We start from the raw sequence: 21,215 nt of genomic DNA on the forward strand, positions 1-21,215 counted from the left end.
TTTTTGTATGCAGTTTCGACATTGATGGAGGGTAACTTCGGAGTCTAGCTTAGGGTCAACATACTATGATTTGGGCAAGGCTTGATGATCAATAGAGTGGTGTATTGGTGCAGCTCAGTGTCCATGGAGGATGGACTGGAGGTACTGCTTTGATCAACAGACAGTACTCTGGGAATATAATTTGAGGAATGGTAGAGGATCGTTTGGGGATATTAAGAGACAGCACAAGGGATCGTTGAGGAGTTTAGAGGTGTGAGGAAGGCTTCAAGAGAGCATTTGGGGGTGCTGATTTGTGGGGAGAGTGACTTGGATCTCTTGACTAGGGTCGGCTCACCTAGGGGGCGTGGACTCGGCGTGGGGGAGGGCCCACCAAAAGGCGCGTGCGCACGCGCTGTACGCTTCTCTGTTCCTGGAGCTTCCAGGGCTGGAAAATTGGAGACCCGAGCTGGCGCCTGCGCACTTTGTCTCCGCCGCTGCTGTGGTCCCGCGCCCCGCCCCCCTCGTCCCCCAGCCCCCCTGGCATGCTCTCAGCGGCGGAGGTGGCCGTTCCACCAAAATCCAACGACCTGAGTTAAAGGTGGGGCGCAGTGGGTAGGGCGGCGCGCCTCTCCCACCTTCCGGGGGGCGGGTTCCCCATCTGGCCTCGACGGCTAAAGGTCGCGCCGCCGAACGCGGCCCAGGGGTAGGGCACCGAAGGCGAGGAGGCGCGAGCCCTGGGATGAGCGGATTGCTCGAGGGGGCGCGCCCACTGCACCCTTGACTGCCTCTGCCAACCCCACCTGCGGGGTGCGAGGACCCTTGGTGAGTAGCCACCCCCGCCAAGAGAAGAAGGGTGGGGACAGGGCGGGATGAAGGCCGGGAAACGCTCACTCACAAGGACGGACCTGTGCAGGCACCAAAGCCCTCTGATCCTATGCCCTCACCCCTGACCCCTGTCTGACCTGAGGACATCTTTTTTAAACTACGAACTCCTGGCAACCTCGGCACCAGAACCTTCATTCGTACCCCTGACCTAACCGTTTTCTGGCCTAGTGTGATCTTCAACTCCTGCTTTGTCCGCCAAGTCCAGTTCTGATCCCTAACCCCATCCACGTTTGTTTTGGGGATTTCTGGCAGAGGTCCTTGCTTGACCCTATCCTGTATCTGAAGCCCATCTTGTCTTGATGCCCAACCCTGACCCCAGTTTCTGGTCTGAGGCAGTTAAGTGTCCTGACCTCCAACCCTATTTTGGTCCAGTTCTATCCTGATTGCTGACCTCTGCCTTCTGCATTTTTTCCTTTCTTTTTTTTGGGTCTTTTTGAGACAGGGTCTCCCTGTAGCCCCAGCTGGCCTGGAACTTGCTATGTAGACCAGGCTGGTCTTGAATTCACTGAAATCCACCTGCCTCTGCCTCCCAAGTGCTGGGATTAAAGGTGTGTGCCACTGAGCTGGGCTTGACTTCTGTATTTTTCCCCACTCTCTGCTATGCCCCACGGCAAGACTTCTGATCTCCATCATGGCTCACTACCTTTACACATCCCCTTCTGTCTCTTGCATTGTTTTCCTTCTTTTCCTTTCCCACTATCACCTAATTCCTATCCTTATTCTGTCCTGGTCTTTTCCTGTTCCTAACTTCCATCCTGAACCTGTCCTTTCCCTCCCTTGATCACTGCCTTAGCCTATCCCAGTCATGTCTTCTGGCTATTGTTCTATACTGCCTGACTCTGACCCATGCTCTGTTGTCTCCTTGTACTTTCTCTCTTACTCTGAACCTCATTTCTCTGGCCAGCATCTTGTCTTGTTCCCTGTTTTGCCTCTTTTTTGAGACAAGGTCTCTATGTTTATTGTAACCATCCAACTTGTTTAGCTCTTCCTCCTTTCTAATGCACATTGCCCATCCTCTTTGCATTCTGGACAGGGGCCTCATTATACCCCTGACTCAGAATTTGTTTTGCCCAGGCCTTCCGAAGTACATTCCTGATACTGTTTTTAACTAGAACAAGCAACCTTGTAAACTCTGTGTGGCAGGTGCAGTTTTTGTGTGTGATTTCCTCCTCCCCCAATTCTACCCTTAGTGATCTCACATAGAGAGTGCATGGAAATGTTCCTATACCCCACTGCTCTCCCCAATGTGAAAGAACACCCTAAATTATTCATTGACGCCCTGGAAGTCTGAGAGGTCTGGATTGTGTTTCTACCCTTTTTACATTGGGGGGCTATCCTGTGTTGGGTGGGGGAGGGGTGATGAGGTTGAGAAAATATTGGGGTAGGGGACACAAGGTATATATGAGTCTTTTTGGGGGGTAATTTTTCTGTTTTTTTTTTTTTGGTCTTTTTTAAGACAAGGTCTCCCTGTAGCCCCCGCTGGCCTGGAACTCACTATGTAGACCAGGCTGGCCTCGAACTCACAGAGATCCGCCTGCCTCTGCCTCCTGAGTCCTGGGATTAAAGGTGTCCGCCAACATGCTCTGCCTGCATGAGTCTTCTAAGTCATGTTATCTGCTTCTGATCTTGATCCTAGGTGTATGGTCCCTGCTTTCCTGACCTGGCAAAAATGTCCCTTATAGGTCAGAGACTGTGGGGCTTGGTAGGAGTGAGATGGGGGAATGGGTTTATCCCTTCGCCATTAAGTTAATCAATAAACATTTTGGTGCTGACACTATTCCACACATGGGGGGGGGGTCTCTGTTGTATGTAGGTATAGGCAGTCACTGTCACTGGATGTTAGATTCAGGCCCATTCAGCCTGGTATAGTGCCATGAACCTGTATTCCCAGCTACTCAATAAGCTAAAGTATGAGGATCACTTGCACCCATCTTTTTTTTGGGGGGGTCTTTTTGAGACATGATCTCACTATGTAGACCAGGCTGACCTTGAACTCACAGAGATCTGCCTGCCTCTGCCTCCCGAGATGATTGCAAGCCCATCTTTTTAAAAAGTGGATTGCAGGGGCTGGAGAGATGGCTCAGCAGTTAAGAACACTGACTGTTCTTGCAGAAGACCTGGGTTTGAATCCCAGCACCCACATGGCAGCTAACAACTGTCTGTAACTCCAGCTCCAGGGGATCCGACAGCCTCTTCTGTCTTCCTCGGGCATTGCACGACACAGGTGCACTTACCTACATGCAGGCATAATACTCATACACATAAAATAAAAATAATAAAATAAAAATAAAGTAGATTGAGGATATAGCTGGGCAAGGCCCTAAGTTCCATCCTCAGTGTTGTACAAAAAAAAATCAAATTAAATCAAATTGAGGCCTATCCAGTTGTAACAATAACATGAGATTGCCATCCTGTCTGAATCCTCTTGATTCAGGATGGAATTGAGAATGGGAGCATTTGGATAGCAAGAAGGTAATGTGTTTGTTAATTAGATTTTGTGCCTGAAAGTCTTAGAATAGTGAATTTGAGGCTTGGCATGGTGGCTAGTGCCTTTAATCCCAGCACTTGGGAGGCAGAAGCAGGGGGATCTCTGTGAGTTCAAGGTCACAAAAAGACCAAAAAAAAAGAATAGTGAGTTTGAATCAGGAAGCCAGGAATGCCAGACCCATCTTATTTATACAAAATATTTATCCAGACCTACTACCAACCCAAAGATTACTCATCCCAGACTATCTGGTAGGGAGATTTCTAGGAGTTCAAACAGTGAAATATGCCAACTTATCTGAAGGTATTTTATTTTTGCATATTATGTAGGAGAGTGAATTCAAGTGATAATGGATAATGACTAAGTAAAAATGTGCCCAGGAGCTAGATGTTATTTTGAAGTATATGCACACTAGCATGGGTGGAATAGGGTGCAGTGCAGATTCCACTCTTTACAGTTTATATGATTATATTTGATTCCTGCATTTTTCAAGACAAGGCCTCACTTTGTAGCTTAGGCTGGCTTGGAACCCCTGATCCTCCTGCCTCATCCTCTAGTGCTGGGTTTATAGGGATACATTAGCACACATAGGGAATTCTCCTGTCTCAGCCTCCCACTGCACCATAGGAGTGCTAGGATTACCAGACATGTGCCACTCTGTCTGGCTTTTACATGGGTTCTGGGGATCCCAACTCAGATTGTCAGGCTTGCTTGGCAAGTACTTCTACCTGGTGAGCCATCTCTCAGGCCTGGAACTGGCTATGTAGACCAGGTTGGCCTTGAACTCACAGAGATCCACCTGCCTCTGCCTCCCAAGTGCTGGGATTAAAGGTGTGTGCCACCACACCCGGCTTTTGGCTTAATTTTTATTTTATGTGTATGAGTGTCTTGCCTGCATGTATGTAAGTACATCCATGTATCTATCTGTACATTGGTGGAAACCAGAAGAGGGTGTCAAATCCCCTGGAACTGGAGTTACACAAGGTTTGTAGCCGAACCAAACCTGGGTCCTCTGCAAGAGCAGCCAGTGCTCTTAAATGCTGAGATGTCTCTCCAGCCCCATAGTTCTTGATTTTGGACAGTGAGAATTCAGACAAGGTTATCTGAGGAAAAAACAACAACAACTCTGTTTCAGATTTATAAGGTGAAACTGAGATATACCACCTGTCTCAAAAAAATATCCAAATGTATCAATTGATTCTATAAGGAGTAGGAATATTTGTTAACAGTCAATGCATTCTGAGCACTTATATCCAGCCAGTAGCTATCCTAATAAGCAAGCTGTAAATGTATTGTCAATTAATGCTTGAAACAGCCCTCTGAGTATCCATCACTGCTATATAATTTAGTATCAAAGACTCTGAATCCCTATAAAGTTCCCCCTACAACCTTAGCTTCCCTATACAGCAGATGAGAACATTGAGGGACTGAATAGTTAAGTGACTTGTTGAAGCATTCACATAGCCAATGAGTGACAGTTGGTTTAAAACCCAGACTCACCATTTACTAGCTGTGTGGGGTTCATGTGAGCTAAAGTGTTTAGAGCTTAGCTGTCTTCTAGCCTGTTAAAATTGTGGGGCTAGGGTTGGAGAGATGGCTCAGTGGTTAAGAGTACTGGCTGCTCTTGCAGAGGACTTGGGTTTGGTTTCCAGCACTCACATGGTGCCTAATTACACCAGTTCCAGCAGATCCAATGCTCTTTTCTGACCTCTGTGGGCATTGAACATACAGGTGCGCTTATATACCGGGGAAACACTCAGACACATAAAAAAAAAATTTTGGCTTTTTTGAGACAGGGTCTCCCTGTAGCCCCAGCTGGCCTGAAACTCACCATGTAGACCAGGCTGGCCTCAAACTCACAGAGTTCCGCCTGCCTCTGCCTCCTGAGTGCTGGGACTAAAGGTGTGTGCCACCATGCCTGGCTCAAAAAATTTTAAGTTTATTTAAAAAAATCGTGGCAATAGGGCCATAGTTCAGTGGTTGAGTGCTTACCTAACATGTACAAGGCCCTGGTTCAATTCCCAGTACTGAAAAAAAATCTGGAACCAGGGCAATGATGTGTGTGGACAACTGTCCCGCCGGCTACTTGATCCAGGAGTTACCTGCTCTTCCTCACTTACCCCTACATCAGTCCACCTCTGTGTGAATTTATTGTTCTTATTAACAGTCATTAGTGATATGGTGTGAGTTTCTTTGCACTTTGAAATAACTTCTGAATTCCTTTTGGCCTCTCTTGGCTCTATAAAAACCACCTTTTACGCATTTCCCAAATGAGGTAATATAGACTTTGAGGCTCTATCTGCACTGTCAGCCAGATTCTCTCGTCTCTTGTCCCTGATTGTAAATGTTCATTTTCCTAACATCCTTGGTGACCCATAAGAGGTGGGAGAGGCCGTGGCCAAGAGGACAGTCCCCAGCAACACCCAACTATCTGGCCATCTTCCCTCTGCCTGCCTTCACCAGCCCTGGAGAAGGTAAAAGTGGCGGTGAAAGCAATGAAAGGGTCCTTTGTATCCCACACAGGAAATCTTGAAACCAGGAAGAAGAGTGGGCAAGGGGTGGTGGGAGACCTTAATAGCATGTGGCCTGGGGAAAGCTTCTTTAGGATCCCCTCCTCAACTTGGGAAGAAGCACTCCTAATAGTCCTCTCTGTTCACACAGGCTGCTGTATGTTCCTAGGTTAGGTTTGGGTCCTGAGCTCACAAAGCAGATGGTCTCACATGAAGCACAGGATATTTGGTGTGTGCTGGGAGAAGCCCAGAACCCAGGCAGGGCTGCAGGGGAGGGGAGAGATTAGAGGGACTCAAAGCTCTCAATTTGTCTGGCACAAAGCCTGGCTCCAGGCCAGAAATATTGAGGGGAGGAACAGGAGAGAATGACCAAGGATGTGAAGAAATATAAGATTTCTTCCTACTTCCCCTCCCTTCAGGGAGTAGCCTCTGACCTAGCCCCCAGTTCTGATCTGCCCATTGTTATGCTCTTATGTCACTTTGTCCTTAGGCCTCTTCACCTTGCCAAGCCTCAGCTTCCCCATCTATAACATGGCTCTGAGAAGGCTGGGTCTGCACCATTCCCCAGGTTTGACAGCAAAACTTGTGGTCTGTTTACTAAGATTATTTCTTCTGGGGCTGTGAAAGATAGTAGTGTCTTGAGATTTGGACTCTCCTTAGATAGGTTAACTTCCTGTGTCCCCAACTTAGAAAATGACTAATTATGGGGGGAAATTTCCCTTCAAAACTTCTCTTACAGTTGCCTTTCCCTGGGAGGGAAGGGCAGGGGCTTGGGGAATGTAATGCACCCTGCCCAGAGTTGAAGCCCCAAGATGCTACTCTAGATGGGCAGGCTCTAGTGGCTTGGGCATCCCGGCAACAGGAGAGGCAGTGGCTCCCCCACAGCTCTTAGCCCTACTTCCCTAGTTCTCTGACAGGTGTCTGTGGTGAGGAGGGAATTCTGTGCTCCATTCTTGGCCATGCTGGGCACCCTGCAGGCACCTGACCCTGGAGGCTGCCTCCCAGGGGCGGCCCTAGCCCTGGAGACAGGCAGGTAAGGGTTAAAAGGTATGGGCCCGCCCAATTCCTAACCAGGTAGGCTGGGCCTTTACCTAGTGGGAGGCGGCCCAGGCTGTAGTCCCTGCTGCTATTCACTTCCACTTCAGGAGAGCCAGGGCCTGCTCAAGACAACAGTTTTTTTTTGTAGATATTTGAGGCTACTATACAGCACCCTCTGGCATTGGTGAGTACCTGGGAGCAATGGGTCCAGGGGTGTGGGACAATGAAGGCACAGGGACTGAGAACTGGGGTAGAGTGTACTGAAGTTCCTTCGAACAGAGCCTAGTCTGTGGAAGAAGTACACCAGCAGCATTGCATGGGGCTAGGAGGGGTGTTCAGTACAGAAGGATCTGAGTAGCAGGACAAATTTCCAAATGCCTAATTTCCTTTCTTGATACAAATCCTGGCTGGAAGTGGAGAAGGAAGGATGAAGAGACTGAGTACCCCTTCTCTGCCCCAGCCTTTACTTCCTGTTCCCCTGTTAGAGGAGCCTCCTCACCAGGACCTGTGCCTCAGAAAAAACCAGACTGGACTATTTAGAAACCACTTCTCAGGCATCTGTCCCTCCCCCCATTTGTTCACCTAGCCTGATAGAAGCAGGGTGTGCTCTTGGGTTGGGGGCTGAGGAACAGTCCAGACTGTGGGAGTGTGTATTTGCTCAAGTGGTGGCAGGGTGTGGAAATGGGGGGGGGGTCCCACTGACAGTGTTGGGGTGCCACCCAGGTGAAATAACTTGGTTGTAAACAGTCATTACAGCCAGGAATTTTTCTCGGCTGTGGTGTCAGAAGGGCAGACCTGAAAAACCTGCTGGGCCCGCCTCTGGGTGTGTATGGGGGTACCCTCTGTAGCTCTCCTGCTGCAGCTCATCCCTGAAACAAGAAAACAGGACAAGGCCTTGGGGTTGTCAGTGAGGTACCAGGGTTTGGTTGGGAGGATAACCGAACGCTCTTTCTTACAATTTGGGGTTGGTTGGCTGACCTTAAGTCCCAAGGCAAGGTGTCCAAAGGACAAGCCAGTGGAAGCAAAGGTTCTGGAGCAAGGGATGGGGGTGTGGGGTGTTGACCCATGTCTAGCCTGCCTAGTGACCCCATGACTCATGCCCTAGTTATGTCCCTGAGGTCAGGCTGACAGGGTGGAGTTGGGGTTCCTGTCTAGACCCTGTGTTGACTTCCACGATGCACTGAGTTTCTAAAGAAGGAAGGATTGAGGTAGTGTAGTATAAAACATGAGACTGATGTTGGTTAATGGGATAAATGGGCTCATGGGGAGGAGTTGGGTCCTGCTGGGGCAGAGGATGATTTAGGCAAGCCTTGTGAAAGTTCCCCAAACTCAAATAGTGCTTGGGAAAGTAACTCCTGTTTTAGGAGTTGAAGGACAGAAAAAGATGGGACATGAAAAAAAACCTATCATGTTTGGAAGTGCTGAGCTTCGGATGGGTGGGTGTGTAAGAGTCTTCGCAGAGTACAAACTGCCTGGATTTGTAAAAAGGGCTTTTGGGCCTACCTTACCATTGATGTTAAGGATAGAACATGCCTCTTTTGAGGGAAGGATACAGATCCTATGAAACAGATAGGACTACAGAGAAATTGGTGTACCTTCTAGGCAGTTTGGCCATGCCCCACAATGTGAAAATGGGGAAGGGGCTTGAAGCCATGCTTTCTTGGTTGCCTGGGTGTTCTCTACTCCTTACTACAACATCATGACAAGCTGTAGATTTCAAGGTAGGTTAAAATGAGAACTCTGCTGTTTCCATGAGGCCCTCCCAGTCACCTGCCATGGGGGTTAGGCCAGGTGGTGGAAGGTGATGTCACCTGGCTGCCCAGCTGGGGACCAAGCAGGATGTGGGAGGGAGGGAACAAACTCCAGAGGAGCAGATAAAGGAGAGCTGGCAGCCAGCCAAAGCAGGCTCCATGGTCAGCTTAGCCAGGGCTTCTAGGGACAGAAAAAGAGGCAGAAGGCAGGTAGTATGTTATCTCTGGCTGTTAACTTTGCTTCTTACCAGTCCCAGCAGGATGACTTCTTTATGCTACTCTGAGGACAGAACTGTATGTGAAGAGGAGCTGAGGGACCCTGAAGTCAAGTGATACTCCTTGCTACATCAGGGCAGCAAGATGGAATTAGAACAAGTATAGGGCCAGATTTGGCCTTGAACCATGGCTCAGCTACCTCGTGTTTATTCACTCAGCCATTCAGCCCACTGGCAGACATTTGTGGGACACTTGTGTGCAGCAGTGTTCAGGGTGCTGGAGCTACTGATGCACCAGGCAGACATGGTTCCTGGCCACATTAGAGGTACTGGGGAGGCACAGTCTTTCATTCAACAGCAAATTTGAGAGCACATCAATCGGGCCACCTCTGAAAGTGGTGTTTATGCCCCAGAATGAGCTAGGCATAGTAGTGTCTGCCTGTAATCTCAGCACTTGAGAGACTAAGGCAGGAGGATTGCTACAAGTTCAAGACCAGATTGGGCTATACAGTGGATTTCAGGCCAACCTAGGCTACAGAGTGAGATGCTGTCTCATAGAAACAAAACAATCTTTAAAAAAAGAAAAAAAACGCAAAGTGGTAAGTGAGAAACAAGATTCATGTGGTAAGAGACTGAAAACAACACTCTGGAATGTGGTCAAAGCCTGGGTAAAGGCCCTGAGGCCTGATGGGCTGAAGAGCTCAAGCAGAAGTTGATGGAGTTGGAGTAGCTCTCATGGGGGAATATATAGGACTAGAGGGGTGGTCCTGGGCTTTGTCATTGACTAGGCAATCATTTTCATCTTTCTGTGTCTTACACCTCTCATCTCAAAAGGGGAGCTAATAATGATGGAGCTCCTACCTAAGAGGTTTGGAAGATTCATTGTATCATAGCAGGTAACTGTTCCAGGCACTCAAAGCTTAATAAGTACTCACTGTTGTTATACTCAGTTGAATCTGTACCATTAATTCTCTCTCCCCAGGCAAGACTGCTGGCTGTGGCCCATGGGCCTCTGAGGAGGCGCTGTAAGTCTGCCCAGCTTCCTACTTACTGTGTTACCACTCAATGGGAAGGGAACCAAGGTACCAGGTCAAGTGGGTCCAGACATTGACACAGAATTTGAGCGGGCAGGCCAGGTAGGCGGGTGGGGTCCAGGGTACTTTGTATTCCCAACCAACTGGAACATGGGAACTGGGGTTGGACTAGGGACTCTGGTGTCATGGGATATGCTTCCTTAATGCCTCCTGTACTGTGTTACTACTAGGGTTTGTCCAGCCATCAGCCACGGCCTCCCAACAGTACCAAGATGGAAGTCAAAGGTCAGCTGATCACCTCTCCTACCTTCAGTGCTCCAGGTCAGTGGTTGGTTCCCCTTCCTGCTGCCTCCTCCCCTGCTGTGAGTCTCCATGTACCTGCTTGGGAAGGGTTGGACTCTGGCCCCATAGATACCCCAGAATGTCCTAGCTGTCCTGATCTTTGCTCCCTCTGTATAGCTGCCCTGTTTGGTGAGGCTGCCCCCCATGTGAAGTCAGAGCGTCTACGGGGGCTTCTTGACCGCCAGCGAGCCCTGCAAGAGGCTCTGAGCCTGAAACTTCAGGAGCTCCGGAAAGTGTGCCTGCAGGAGGCGGTAAGGACCTGGCCCCAGGGCTGTTGGGCAGGAGGGGAGTGAGGAGCCAGGCAGAGTGTAGTGATGGTTCCTAACCACTTGTCTGGGCTATAAGTTTTTTGTCACCCTCAGTTTCCTCAAAGTTTGGCTTAGAGTTCTTGGAGTCAATGAAATGTGGTAATGCAGACCCATACCCTTGTGAACAGTTTAAAACCCTCCAAACCTCAAAAAGTGAAAGCTTTCTAAAACTGAGCAACAAAGTCCACCCTGAACAGATATGGGGTGATTTTTCCTTCCCTTCCTCCTTTCCTCCCACCCTCCTTCCCTCCTTCCCTCCCTTTCTTCCTTCTGTCCATCTATCTGTCATTTTATTTTTATTTGCGGGGGTTGTTTGTTTGGAGACAGGGTCTCCATGTAACCCCAGCTGGCCTGGAACTCACTGTGAAGACCAGGTTGGCCTTGATCTTACAGAGATTTGTCTGCCTCTGCCTCCTGCCTCCTGCCTTAAAGGCGTGTGCCACCAAGCCTGGCTCCCACCTGTCTTTTTTTTGTTTTTTGATTGGGTCTCCCTAGTCCCAGCTCACCTATAAGTTACTATGTGGACCATGCTGGCCTTCATCTCACAGAGATCTACCTGCCTCTGCCTCCTGGGGGTGGGATTAAAGGTGCATGCCACCACACTGGGCTCCATCTGTCTTTTTTTTTTTTTTTTTTTTTTTTGTCTTTTTGAGACAGGGTCTCCCTGTAGCCCCAGCTGGCCTGGAACTCACTATGTAGACCAGGCTGGCTGTGAACTCACAGAGATCCGCCTCCCAAGTGCTGGGATTAAAGGCATGTACCACCACACCCAGCTTCCATCTGTCTTTAAAAAAAAAAGATTTATTTTTAAAATTTTATGTTTCATGTGTCTGAGTTTATATGCACCACATGTATAGGTGCCTGCAGAGGCCAGAAGAGGGCATCAGCGTTCCTGGAATTGGAGTTACAGGTGCTAGGAACCAAACCTGGGTCCTCTGCAAGAGCAGTAAATGCTCTTAACCACTGAGCCACCTCTTCAGCCCTATCCATCTGTCTTTTGAGACAGGTCTCACTTTGTTGTCCAAGCTGGTCTCCAGGTCTTGCTTCAGTCTACCAAGTAAGCACTGGAATTACAGGCATGAGTCATCACATTTGATTGTAATTCTAATTTTACCCTTTTTATTGTGAGTGTCCACATACTTTGCCTGAAATAATAATGGGGTTTAGAAGTAGGGGAGATAGCTCATTTAGTAAACTGCTTGTCATGCAAGCATGAGGACCTGAGTTCAAGCCCTAGAATCCATGTAAAAGAGAAAGCTGAGCATGGTGGCAGACACTTGTGATCCCAGTGCTGGGGAGGTGGAGACAGGTAGATTCCTGGGGCTTGCTGGCCAGCCAGCCTAGCCTAACCAGCAAATTTCAGACTAGTGAGAGACCTTGTCTCAAAAAAACAAAGTGAGTTGGGTGTGGTGACACATGCCTTTAATCCCAGCACATGGGAGGCAGAGGCAGGCGGATCTCTGTGAGTTCAAGGCCAGCCTGGTCTACATAGTGAGTTCCAGGCCAGTGGCTACAGGGAAACCCTGTCTTGAAAAGACCAAAAAAACCCCTCAAAACAAAGTGGGTGGCATCCTGAGGAAGACACCCAAGGTTGGCTTCTGGCCTACACACACACACATACACACACACACACACACACACACACACAAATGTGGGCACTCATGTTCACCTATACATAATGTAATGGGATTCAGATGATGCAGCCCCATACCCTGAATGGAGTGTTAATAATATGCAGTGTATAGACTGTGGCTTTTATAAAAACTAAGAACTTTGGACTCCAGATTTCCCAGCCTCCAGTGCCCAGGGCCCTAGGGATTTGGGCCATTGAGGAACTCAGAGTCTACACTGCCTACCCTTGTGGTAGAGTTCCTGAGAAGAGGAGAACACACACATGTGGGGTGCTGAGCTCCTTGGAAGTTGTCTGTAGCTTCTGAAACCCTCACTGCTCTATACCATCCTTCTAACTAACCCTTGTAGTCTCTGCCCCCTGCCTCCTCCAGGAGCTAACTGGCCAGCTGCCCCCTGAGTGCCCACTGGAGCCTGGTGAACGACCCCACTTGGTGCGCCGGAGGCCCCCTGCAACACGAGCCTACCCTCCGCCACAGTCAAACCCAGCACACCACTCCTTGTGCCCTGCTGAGGTGAGCAGATGGGTGTGGAGAGCACGATGGTGCTGGTAAAGAGCAGAAACAAGGGAAGAGTGAGGGTTGTGGCCAGGAGAGGGAGAAGCTGGGGGGGGGATTTGCACAGATAGGTTCCCTGTGGGATGCTGGTCCCTAACTGTGAAGACAAGCTTCCTTTAGGAAGATACATGGTCTCAGCCTCCTATCAAGATAGGTTCTGTCCCCAGAGGATGAATAAGCCCCACCCCTAGGCAAACAGGCCTGCCCCAAGGAAGAACAGGCCCCACCTGCTGTGTAGGTGGGCTCTGCCACCTTCCCATGCTTATGCCTAGTCATTCCAATATTTAATCCTGTTTCACCCATCTTGGGCTATGCAGGAACTGGCTCTTGAGGCCCTGGAGCGTGAGGTGTCAGTGCAGCAGCAGATTGCAGCCGCTGCCCGCCGCCTGGCACTGGCCCCTGACCTGAGCACAGAGCAGAGGCGTCGCCGTCGTCAGGTGCAGGCTGATGCACTGCGGAGGCTGCATGAGCTGGAGGAGCAGCTCAGGGACTTCCGGGTCCGCCTTGGCCTCCCTGTGCTCCAGCCACTACCACTGTCTTCGGGGGCACTCATCAATGTCCAGGGTGTCTGCCTGGGCACACGCCTTGCTCAGCTCAGCCAAGGTGAGCCAGGTCTGAGCATCTCTCCAGTGAGTGAAGATTGGACCTTGGAGTGGATTGTGGCTAATCCTCATGGTAGGGGTGGGAAGGCTGAGCAGCCACTCAAGGCAGAGAGGTGGACAAGACTTAAATGACTCCCCCAATGAGGAACTGTAATAATCTGACTTGAGGGCAAGAGAGGTGACTATGGGGCATCAGCAAGGTGAATACTCAAGCCCATGGTGGTCTTGAATTCAGATAAAGATAGGATTTTTTGTGGTCAGATTGAATCTAGGTCCTTGAGCATGCTAGGTAAGTACTCTCCCACTGAACTACATCTCCAGTCCTCCATATATTGTTTTGTTTTGTTTTATTTTGCCTTTACCTTTAATTCTGAGACAGGATCTTGATAAGTTGACTAGGCTGGCCTTGAACTCCTTCCGTAGTCGAGTTTGGCTTTGAACTTGTGGTCCTCATGCTTCAGCCTCCTGAGTAGCTAGAGTTTCAGGCCTGTGCCATTAGGTCTGGCAAGGGTGGCTTCTTTAGGAGGGGACAGAGTGAGGAGACAGAAGGCAGGATAGACAGAGGTACCTCTCCAGTGGTGGAAGGGGATGGAGCCCAGACCTTGAATTGATAGGTTGCTTCTCTTCTTGCCTATAGAGGATGTAGTTCTACACTCGGAGAGCAGCTCCCTCTCAGAGTCAGGGGCTAGCCATGATAATGGTAAGAACTATCCCTGAAACTTGCCCTCTTGTTTCCTCTCAGAATATTCTGTTATTTGACCCCTTGTACTTTAGCCCCCTGTGTCCTTAGTGTCACTCCACTCACTCTACCACTGCCTCCTTATTGCTAGGCCCTAGAGGTCAGTCCTTCTTCATCCCTTAGCTTGCTTAACCTTGACATGCCCTTCCCCTTTGCCCCAGCTTCCTCTGCCCCCTCATTAAATTCTACCCTTCTCTGGCTTTCACCCAGAGGAGCCCCGTAGCTGCTTCTCTCTGGCTGAGCGCCCCTCACCACCAAAGGCCTGGGACCAGCTGCGGGCAGTATCTGGAGGAAGCCCTGAGCGGCGAGCCCCATGGAAACCACCATCAGATATTTATGGGGACCTGAAGAGCCGACGCAACTCTGTGGCCAGCCCTACCAGGTGAGGAGGAGCTCCGTCTCCCTTTCCCCAGGACCAGGAGTGAGATCTTGAGCCTGGGTTGGAAGGAGGGCCAGCTAGGCCTAACCTGGGTCCTGATCTAGGCCTGCTGTCTCTGTCTAGCCCCACACGCTCCCTGCCTAGGAGTGCCTCCAGTTTTGAGGGGCGAAGTGTTCCTGCCACCCCTGTCCTCACCCGGGTCACTGGCCCCCAGCTCTGCAAGTAAGGAGACTCTTGAAGGTGGATCTGAGTATCAGGAGGGAACCTTTAGTTTGAACTGGAAATCTTACCAAAGTACGTGAGACATGAGTGGCTGGGCTTTGAAAGGTGATTAGAAGTTGGAGTGGGAATTGGAGACAGAGTCATGAAAGCTTGAGTATGGACTTTCCTGTATTTTTTGGATAAGTCATTTCCCTTCTCTAAATGTTTGTCTCATTTGTGAAGCCATTGTAGTAATTCCTGCCTTTGAAAGACATAGGCACAGTACATTCTGGTAGTGTGGACTGAATGCCTACTGTCTGCTAGTAATTGGTGCTTTTGTAGTCGATATCAACCCCTATAATTATCACAAGATCCCTCTAAGGAGGTGCTGTTGTTTCCATTTATGGCTGTGGAAACTGAGTCACAACAGGGTTAATTAAATAACTTGTGAGTAAACTGAAATCCTGGTATTTTAACCCAGGCAATTTTTTTGACTCCAGAATCTGCTTTGAAGCACTGTAGTGTTTCTGAGATACGAGATACTCAAGTGCCTACTTTTCCCATGCTATGAACAAAATCTCTGTCCTGTGCATGAAGGGAAGATTGTTTGGGAATAGTTCATATACATGGTATGTTAGACTTCAGGTAGGTCTTCAGTTTCAGGTGTAAGGCCTAGACTTCCTTCAGGAGGTAGAATGGAGCCATGAGGCCAGCCTTAGCAGGGAAATGGGCCAGGGCTAGTAGAAGAGTACCCCTGTGTGTTCCTCCTTGGCTAGTGATCCTCTCCAGCCCCAGACATATTTACATCACCCTCAAAGTTAGCAGCCCCATCCCTTTGTACATTTCTATGCCCTGAGGTTTGGCCTGAGACCAAACCTCTGTGGCCGTTTACACAGGCTACCTAGCAGCTCCATGCACACAACTTCGAATCCTGGATCCATTTTAGAGATATGTAAATGGAGGCTCAGAAAGAGATGAGGCATGCAGGGCACTCAGATCACCTGCCTGATTTTTCTGATCCTTAACACTTGTTACTCGACCTCTGCTCCCCAGACCCGAAGGCCTCCATTCTCGCCAATGGTCTGGCAGTCAGGACTCCCAGATGGGCTTTCCTCGGGCTGATCCTGCTTCAGATCGGGCCTCCCTCTTCGCAGCTCGCACCCGTCGTAGCAACAGCTCTGAGGCTCTCCTGGTGGACCGGGCAGCTGCTGGGGGAGCCGGCTCCCCACCTACGCCCCTGGCTCCCCCTGCTGCTGGTCCTCCAGTCTGCAAGAGCAGCGAGGTGCTGTATGAGCGTCCCCAACCAGTAGTCCCTGCCTTCTCCTCCCGCACTGCTGGCCCCCCAGACCCTCCTCGGGCTGCCCGGCCTAGCTCAGCTGCTCCTGCTTCCCGTGGGGTCCCCCGGCTCCCACCTGTGTGTGGAGACTTCCTTTTGGACTATTCCTTGGACCGGGGCCTGCCCAGAGGTGGTGGCAGCGGGGCAGGCTGGGGGGAGCTGCTACCTGCCCCTGAGGTCCCAGGACCCCTCTCCCGCCGAGATGGGCTCCTTACCATGCTCCCTGGCCCGCCACCCATGTATGCAGCTGACGGCAACAGTCCCCTCCTACGCAGCAAGGAGCCCCATGCCCGTGCCATTCGCACCAAGCCCTGTGGCCTACCCCTGGAAGCTATAGAGGGTCCCGAGGTGCATCCAAACCCATTACTGTGGATGCCCCCACCAACTCGGATCCCCTCAGTTGGGGAGCGCAGTGGCCACAAGAACCTTGCCCTGGAGGGACTGCGGGACTGGTACATCCGGAACTCGGGATTGGCCATGGGGCCCCAGCGCCGGCCTTTCCTCTCCTCCCACGTGGGTCCGACACACGCACCCTTCCTCCATGCCCGCTGCTATGAGGTGGGCCAGGCATTGTACGGCCCCCACAGCCAGGCACCGCTCCCGCACTCGAGGAGTTTTACAGCACCCCCTGTCTCCAGCAGGTATGGGGGTGCTTTTATTGATGGGTAGGGGTCTCTTGATGCAAATAGTGAAAATATCCTGACCAGGGAGCACTTTGTCACAATAGCTGGTAACTGGGACCCCAAGGAAACTAGCTGTAGCCTTGACATGGAGTCACTGTATCAGACATAACCTGCATTAGTCCTTGGGGTCCCAGTGGAGGGGATTCTTGGATGCTGGTAGCAGCAGTTCTTTACCAAGCTCTAGAAGGAGTTCTCTATTTTCACTGGTGTGTGGCAGCTGGCCAAATGAGCCTTGAAGCCAGGATGCTGGGAGGAAGGGATATATGTGACGTGTGCTCCCTGGCTTTCTCTTCCTTGCTCCACACCCTATGCTTGAGAGCCTGAAGGTGCTGTCCTGTGCCTGCCTCCGCCTCTTTAACAAGCCTCTTTCCCTCTCTCTGTGTGTGTCCTGTCTTTTCCTCTCTTTTCTCGTTTTCCCCCACCTGTCCTCTGGATTCCTGCTGTCCTTTCTAAAGATACTACACGGACTTCCTGTATCCCCCGGAGCTGAGCGCTCGTTTAAGTGACCTGACGCTAGAGGGGGAGCAGTCTTCCAGTTCTGATCCTCAGACCCCAGGGACACTGGTCTGACCTCTCCTGATATGCCCCTTGGTCTGGGCATGACTCCAATCTGGGGAGCACACAGTCGACCTTGCTGAACCCTGGGATGTGGTTGCTCTTAGTCTTGAGGGGCAACCATCTGATCTTCCAAGGCCCCATGGCTCCTGTGGGCCATGTCTGATACCCTGTTTCTCTTCTCACACTGTGCTAGGGAACTGGAGGGACTCAGCTAGCTTCAAAGAGGGGGGGTTAATGTTGTGGGAACTCTGCCCCTTTCTCCATTTCTGTTTACAGTTGTGATTTAGTATTCACTGTCATTGCCCATTGTTTTATAAAAGGGAAACTGTGAGCTCAGTCCTGGTTGGGTTCATTCCTATCCCCATGCCCCCTGTTCCATTCAGGAACCACTCCCCTTCCCCAACGAAATGGACCATAGAGTCACAGGGCCCTGTTTGATGCAGCCCTGAGACTGGTATGAAAAGAACTCCCTGCCTCCTTTCTCTAGAGTTCTTGGGCAGGCGAGTTCCTGTCAACATTTGGAAGGCTGGAAATCTGGGTGGGGTCCCTGAAGGAGCTTTTGTTTCTGTCTCTGCCCATGGCCTCTGTACTGACCATCCCCAATTAGGAGGCCCCACAGGAGGTTGTCACAGGGCAGAACCATTGAGTAGGTCATTCCTGGGATATTGCAGGTTAAACCTGGCAGCTAGTAGGTGCCAGTAAAATCCTCAGGTGACGTCTGGCCATGGGCCACAGGCCACGTCACATCTTCCTTTTTAACATAACCCGTGTTTTCTATACTTGTCTGTGACTTTCTGGAGCTGGGGGTTCCCCTACCCCCTTCACCTGGTGTTAAACTTTTCTTTTTGTACCAATGGGTCTGGGCCCAAGACACTACTCACACTGGAAGGGGATTTCTATAATAAATGTATAAACTGAACCCTGGATTGCTCCTCTGTCTTCTTTGCATCTAGTTAAGTCTAGATAATTTTTTTTTGGTCTTTTTGAGACAGGGTCTCCCTGTAGCCCCAGCTGTCCTGAAACTCACTATGTAGACCAGGCTGGCCTTAAACTCACAGAGATCCACCTGCTTCTGCCTCCCGAGTGCTGGAATTACAGGAGTGCACCACTACGCCTGGCAAGAACTCTTAGGATCCAAATGATAGTACACTTTCTGCCCCTAGCCTCCCTGTGCCTTAACGGTAATCCAGAGGTAACAGGTTTGAGGGTCATAGTAATTACCCTTTCAGCCTCTATACTTAAGAGAAACCCAGTAATGTAGGGTCTAGCAGAACTGAAAAGCAGACAGCAGACCACTAATGTTTATTGAAAGGTACAAGGAATTTACCCAGAAGGCCAAATTAGTTTAAGATTCAACAGCTTCATTGTTGCAGGAATACTGATACATATATTTATGAATGACCCCATTCCCAGTTTGGGCTCTTCCTGGCTGGCCCTGTATGTTCGTCCTTGACACTGTAACATTTTCAGGGGAGGGACAAAATCTCTAATCAGCTAGATGGACAGAGGCTACTGGGACTGGTGAGGATTATGGTTATCTGGGATCAAGGATTCAACCAGGTCAGGGCTAAGGACCTGGGGCTCAAAATTTGACTATATCTTAACTTGGGTTCTAAGATTTGAGAATATTCTGCTCCAGGCCCTAGCTTTGGAGTATGGAAGACAAATGAGCCCCAGGTTTGGGTTATAGGAGTATCTCTGGGTCCCCAGTTTGAGACTGGTTTAACTACCCAGGGCTAGGTATAGGTGGCTCTGAATCTCAAGTTTAGGACTCAAGAAGTCTCTGGTTTCCTAGGTAATAGGGACTTGAAGGTGAGGGATGACTAATTTGGAGCTAGAGTGAGCAGTCAAAGATACTCTGTTTTTGTTGATTAGCTCTAGGCTCATATTTTAATGGCTGGGAAAAGGCCAAAGGTCCAGGGAATTAGGTGGGGTTTTCAAGATCCAGGGTACAGATGCCAAGCTCCTATGATCCAGCCTCTTGCTCTTGTCCCAGCACTTCCAGGAGCAGGCCCATTGGTGTTCGCTTTAGGCCAATGCTTTCAATCTTGGTCTCAATCTTGTTTTTAAGGTTGCGCAGACGCAGCGAAGCATGCAGCAAGATCACTGTGGGCAGTACCAAGAGTGGGGTCAGTGGGATGGGGGGGTGTCTCAGCTTGCAGTCAATTGGGGCCCACAGAAGGGAATTAATTTACTTGGGGGCAGGCCAGTGGTTCTGATTCTCAAAGCAGCCAAGTAATAATGCCAGGTAATTTGCTCTGTAATTGAGGGTATGACCAGGAAGAACATCCCAAGAAATCCAGACATGGCTAGTTTATGGCACTTAACATGGGGACACTCAAAAAGGACGCTCTCAGAAGAGAGCAAAGCCAGGAAAGGCACATTTAATGGAGGCGCGCCTGTCTTCTAGAGTTTCCTGCCCTCTCTTTGCCCAGGAACCGGTGCAGGGCGGGCCTGGCTTCGCAAGCATGAGTTGGCTGTTTTCCTGGCTATAACGCGGAAAGAAACTCACGAAGCACTGGTGTGGTGATGCTAAGCAGGTAGGTGAAAGCGCCGCCGGCGACCCAGAGAATAAGGAGGCTGACAGCAAGCACTGCAACCAGGCAGACAGCAGGGTGGCTGCGGCGGCAGCGGCGCACAGCTGCTCGGGTCTCAGCTGCCCACACCAGCACCCCAAGGGCCACCACGACTACAAGCGCACTCAGGAGTGTGTGCACCGGATGCACGTACCTGCGGAAACAAGGGCACTAAGCTAGCCTTCCAACCTACCAAGTCCTGGGCCCCAAGAGTTTTGTTCAAAAGCTGCAACCATGTCTCCAACAGGTCCATCTTCCAGGGATTCCTGTGGACCCTCATCTCTGTTGTCAGTACTTCCTGAAGTCTCCACTTCATGTCCTCCCATCCTGCTAGAGGTCCCTGGTTCCTAACACTTCCCTGGTCTTTCTTTTTGACTCTACCCCTGCAGGGTTCCTTTTTAGTAATCCCATATGGGTCCCCACAATCCTTCTACTTGATAAGAACCCTTCCAGATCCCTCAACCAGGACTTCGGTCAATACACTTGGATCCTTCCAGGCGTCCTTCCCTTCAAAAGCCCCTCCAGTACCATTTCCGTATAGAGCCACTCTCCACAATTGCTAGAACCAACCCTTAGAGGTCTTTCATCCCATTCTTGCAACCCTGCCCAAGTCCCTTCTTCAGATTGTCTATCTTTGGTCTCAGGCCCCTCTGGCCACAACATGAGCAAGTTCAAGCTCACCCAACCCCTTCTTTACCACATCCCCATCTCTATCCTAAACTCCCCAGGGTTCCCTAACCTCTTAGTTACTCTCACGTCCCCCCTCCTTTCAGGCCTTCCTTAAATTTCAGGTCCACTTCCCAGCCCACTTTCCTTTTTTTTCCCCCTACCCAGGTCTTCCCTCCAGACCTCTCCCTCCAATCTCACTACCGTGTCCCTCCTTATAACAAAGATCTGCCTCCTTCAAGTCCTCCCATCCATGCCCCTCAGACCTTCCATTCTTACCAAATTTGCCCTTTCCAGCCTAGCATTTCCCTTAGGTTTCCACCTCCCAGTCCTGAAAGACTCGCAAGTCTACCCTCTCTGAGCATCCGGCTGGTATCTCCAGCCAATCACCACCTTCGTCCCTCACCCGGCCAAAGCGAGACAGATGATGAAACACAGAAGGTAATTGGTTTGGTAGTAGAGGAGATTGTTGATGACGCGGTGATACCATCGCTGTGGGTCGCATAGATCAGGAGCCGCTAGACGCGCCGACCCCAAAACAAAGTCGTCTAGGGCACGCAGTGGCGGCAGCTGCACCTCCGACATCCTGCTGATTGCTGGACCACTCCGAAGGGCGGCAGAACTACAACACCCGTTACCCTCGCGGCACCGCGGGGCACACTGGGAAATAGAGTCTAGAAAGACGAATGGCAAGCAGGGCGTGCTGCGCAGCACGCACGTGACCAGAAACAGCCAATGGTGG

General features: G+C 50.4%; 2 protein-coding genes across 4 annotated transcripts; one reads left to right on the forward strand and one right to left on the reverse strand.

The window, feature by feature from the left end:
- Window positions 1-482: 482 nt before the first annotated feature.
- On the forward strand, window positions 483-18,150 carry Ccdc120 (coiled-coil domain containing 120). The gene is given in 14 exon segments (XM_017800465.2): window positions 483-801; window positions 6,350-6,892; window positions 7,046-7,081; window positions 9,846-9,947; window positions 9,950-9,999; window positions 10,128-10,218; window positions 10,357-10,490; window positions 12,551-12,691; window positions 13,051-13,336; window positions 13,973-14,035; window positions 14,285-14,456; window positions 14,577-14,675; window positions 15,708-16,631; window positions 17,129-18,150. Coding segments are annotated over 11 exon segments (2,094 nt in total). The 5' UTR covers window positions 483-801; window positions 6,350-6,892; window positions 7,046-7,081; window positions 9,846-9,928; the 3' UTR covers window positions 17,244-18,150.
- Window positions 18,151-18,505: 355 nt separating this feature from the next.
- Praf2 (PRA1 domain family member 2) lies at window positions 18,506-21,148 on the reverse strand. Of its 3 annotated transcripts, none has more exons than XM_029568028.1 (3): window positions 20,961-21,148; window positions 19,744-19,961; window positions 18,506-19,337 (listed from the first exon to the last, which is right to left on the reverse strand). In XM_029568028.1, exons 1-3 carry the CDS (start codon window positions 21,056-21,058, stop codon window positions 19,198-19,200), a joined length of 456 nt encoding a protein of 151 aa, XP_029423888.1. In that variant the 5' UTR covers window positions 21,059-21,148; the 3' UTR covers window positions 18,506-19,197. The 3 variants fall into 3 exon arrangements, with proteins under 3 accessions (XP_029423888.1, XP_008840800.1, XP_029423889.1); XM_008842578.3 differs by having other exon boundaries at window positions 20,880-21,143; XM_029568029.1 differs by lacking the exon at window positions 20,961-21,148 and adding an exon at window positions 20,753-20,885.
- Between the last annotated feature and the right edge of the window lie 67 nt (window positions 21,149-21,215).

This window comes from Nannospalax galili, unplaced genomic scaffold (assembly GCF_000622305.1).
Source record: "Nannospalax galili isolate Female #2095 unplaced genomic scaffold, S.galili_v1.0 scaffold741, whole genome shotgun sequence".
Taxonomy (NCBI): Eukaryota; Metazoa; Chordata; class Mammalia; order Rodentia; family Spalacidae; genus Nannospalax; species Nannospalax galili.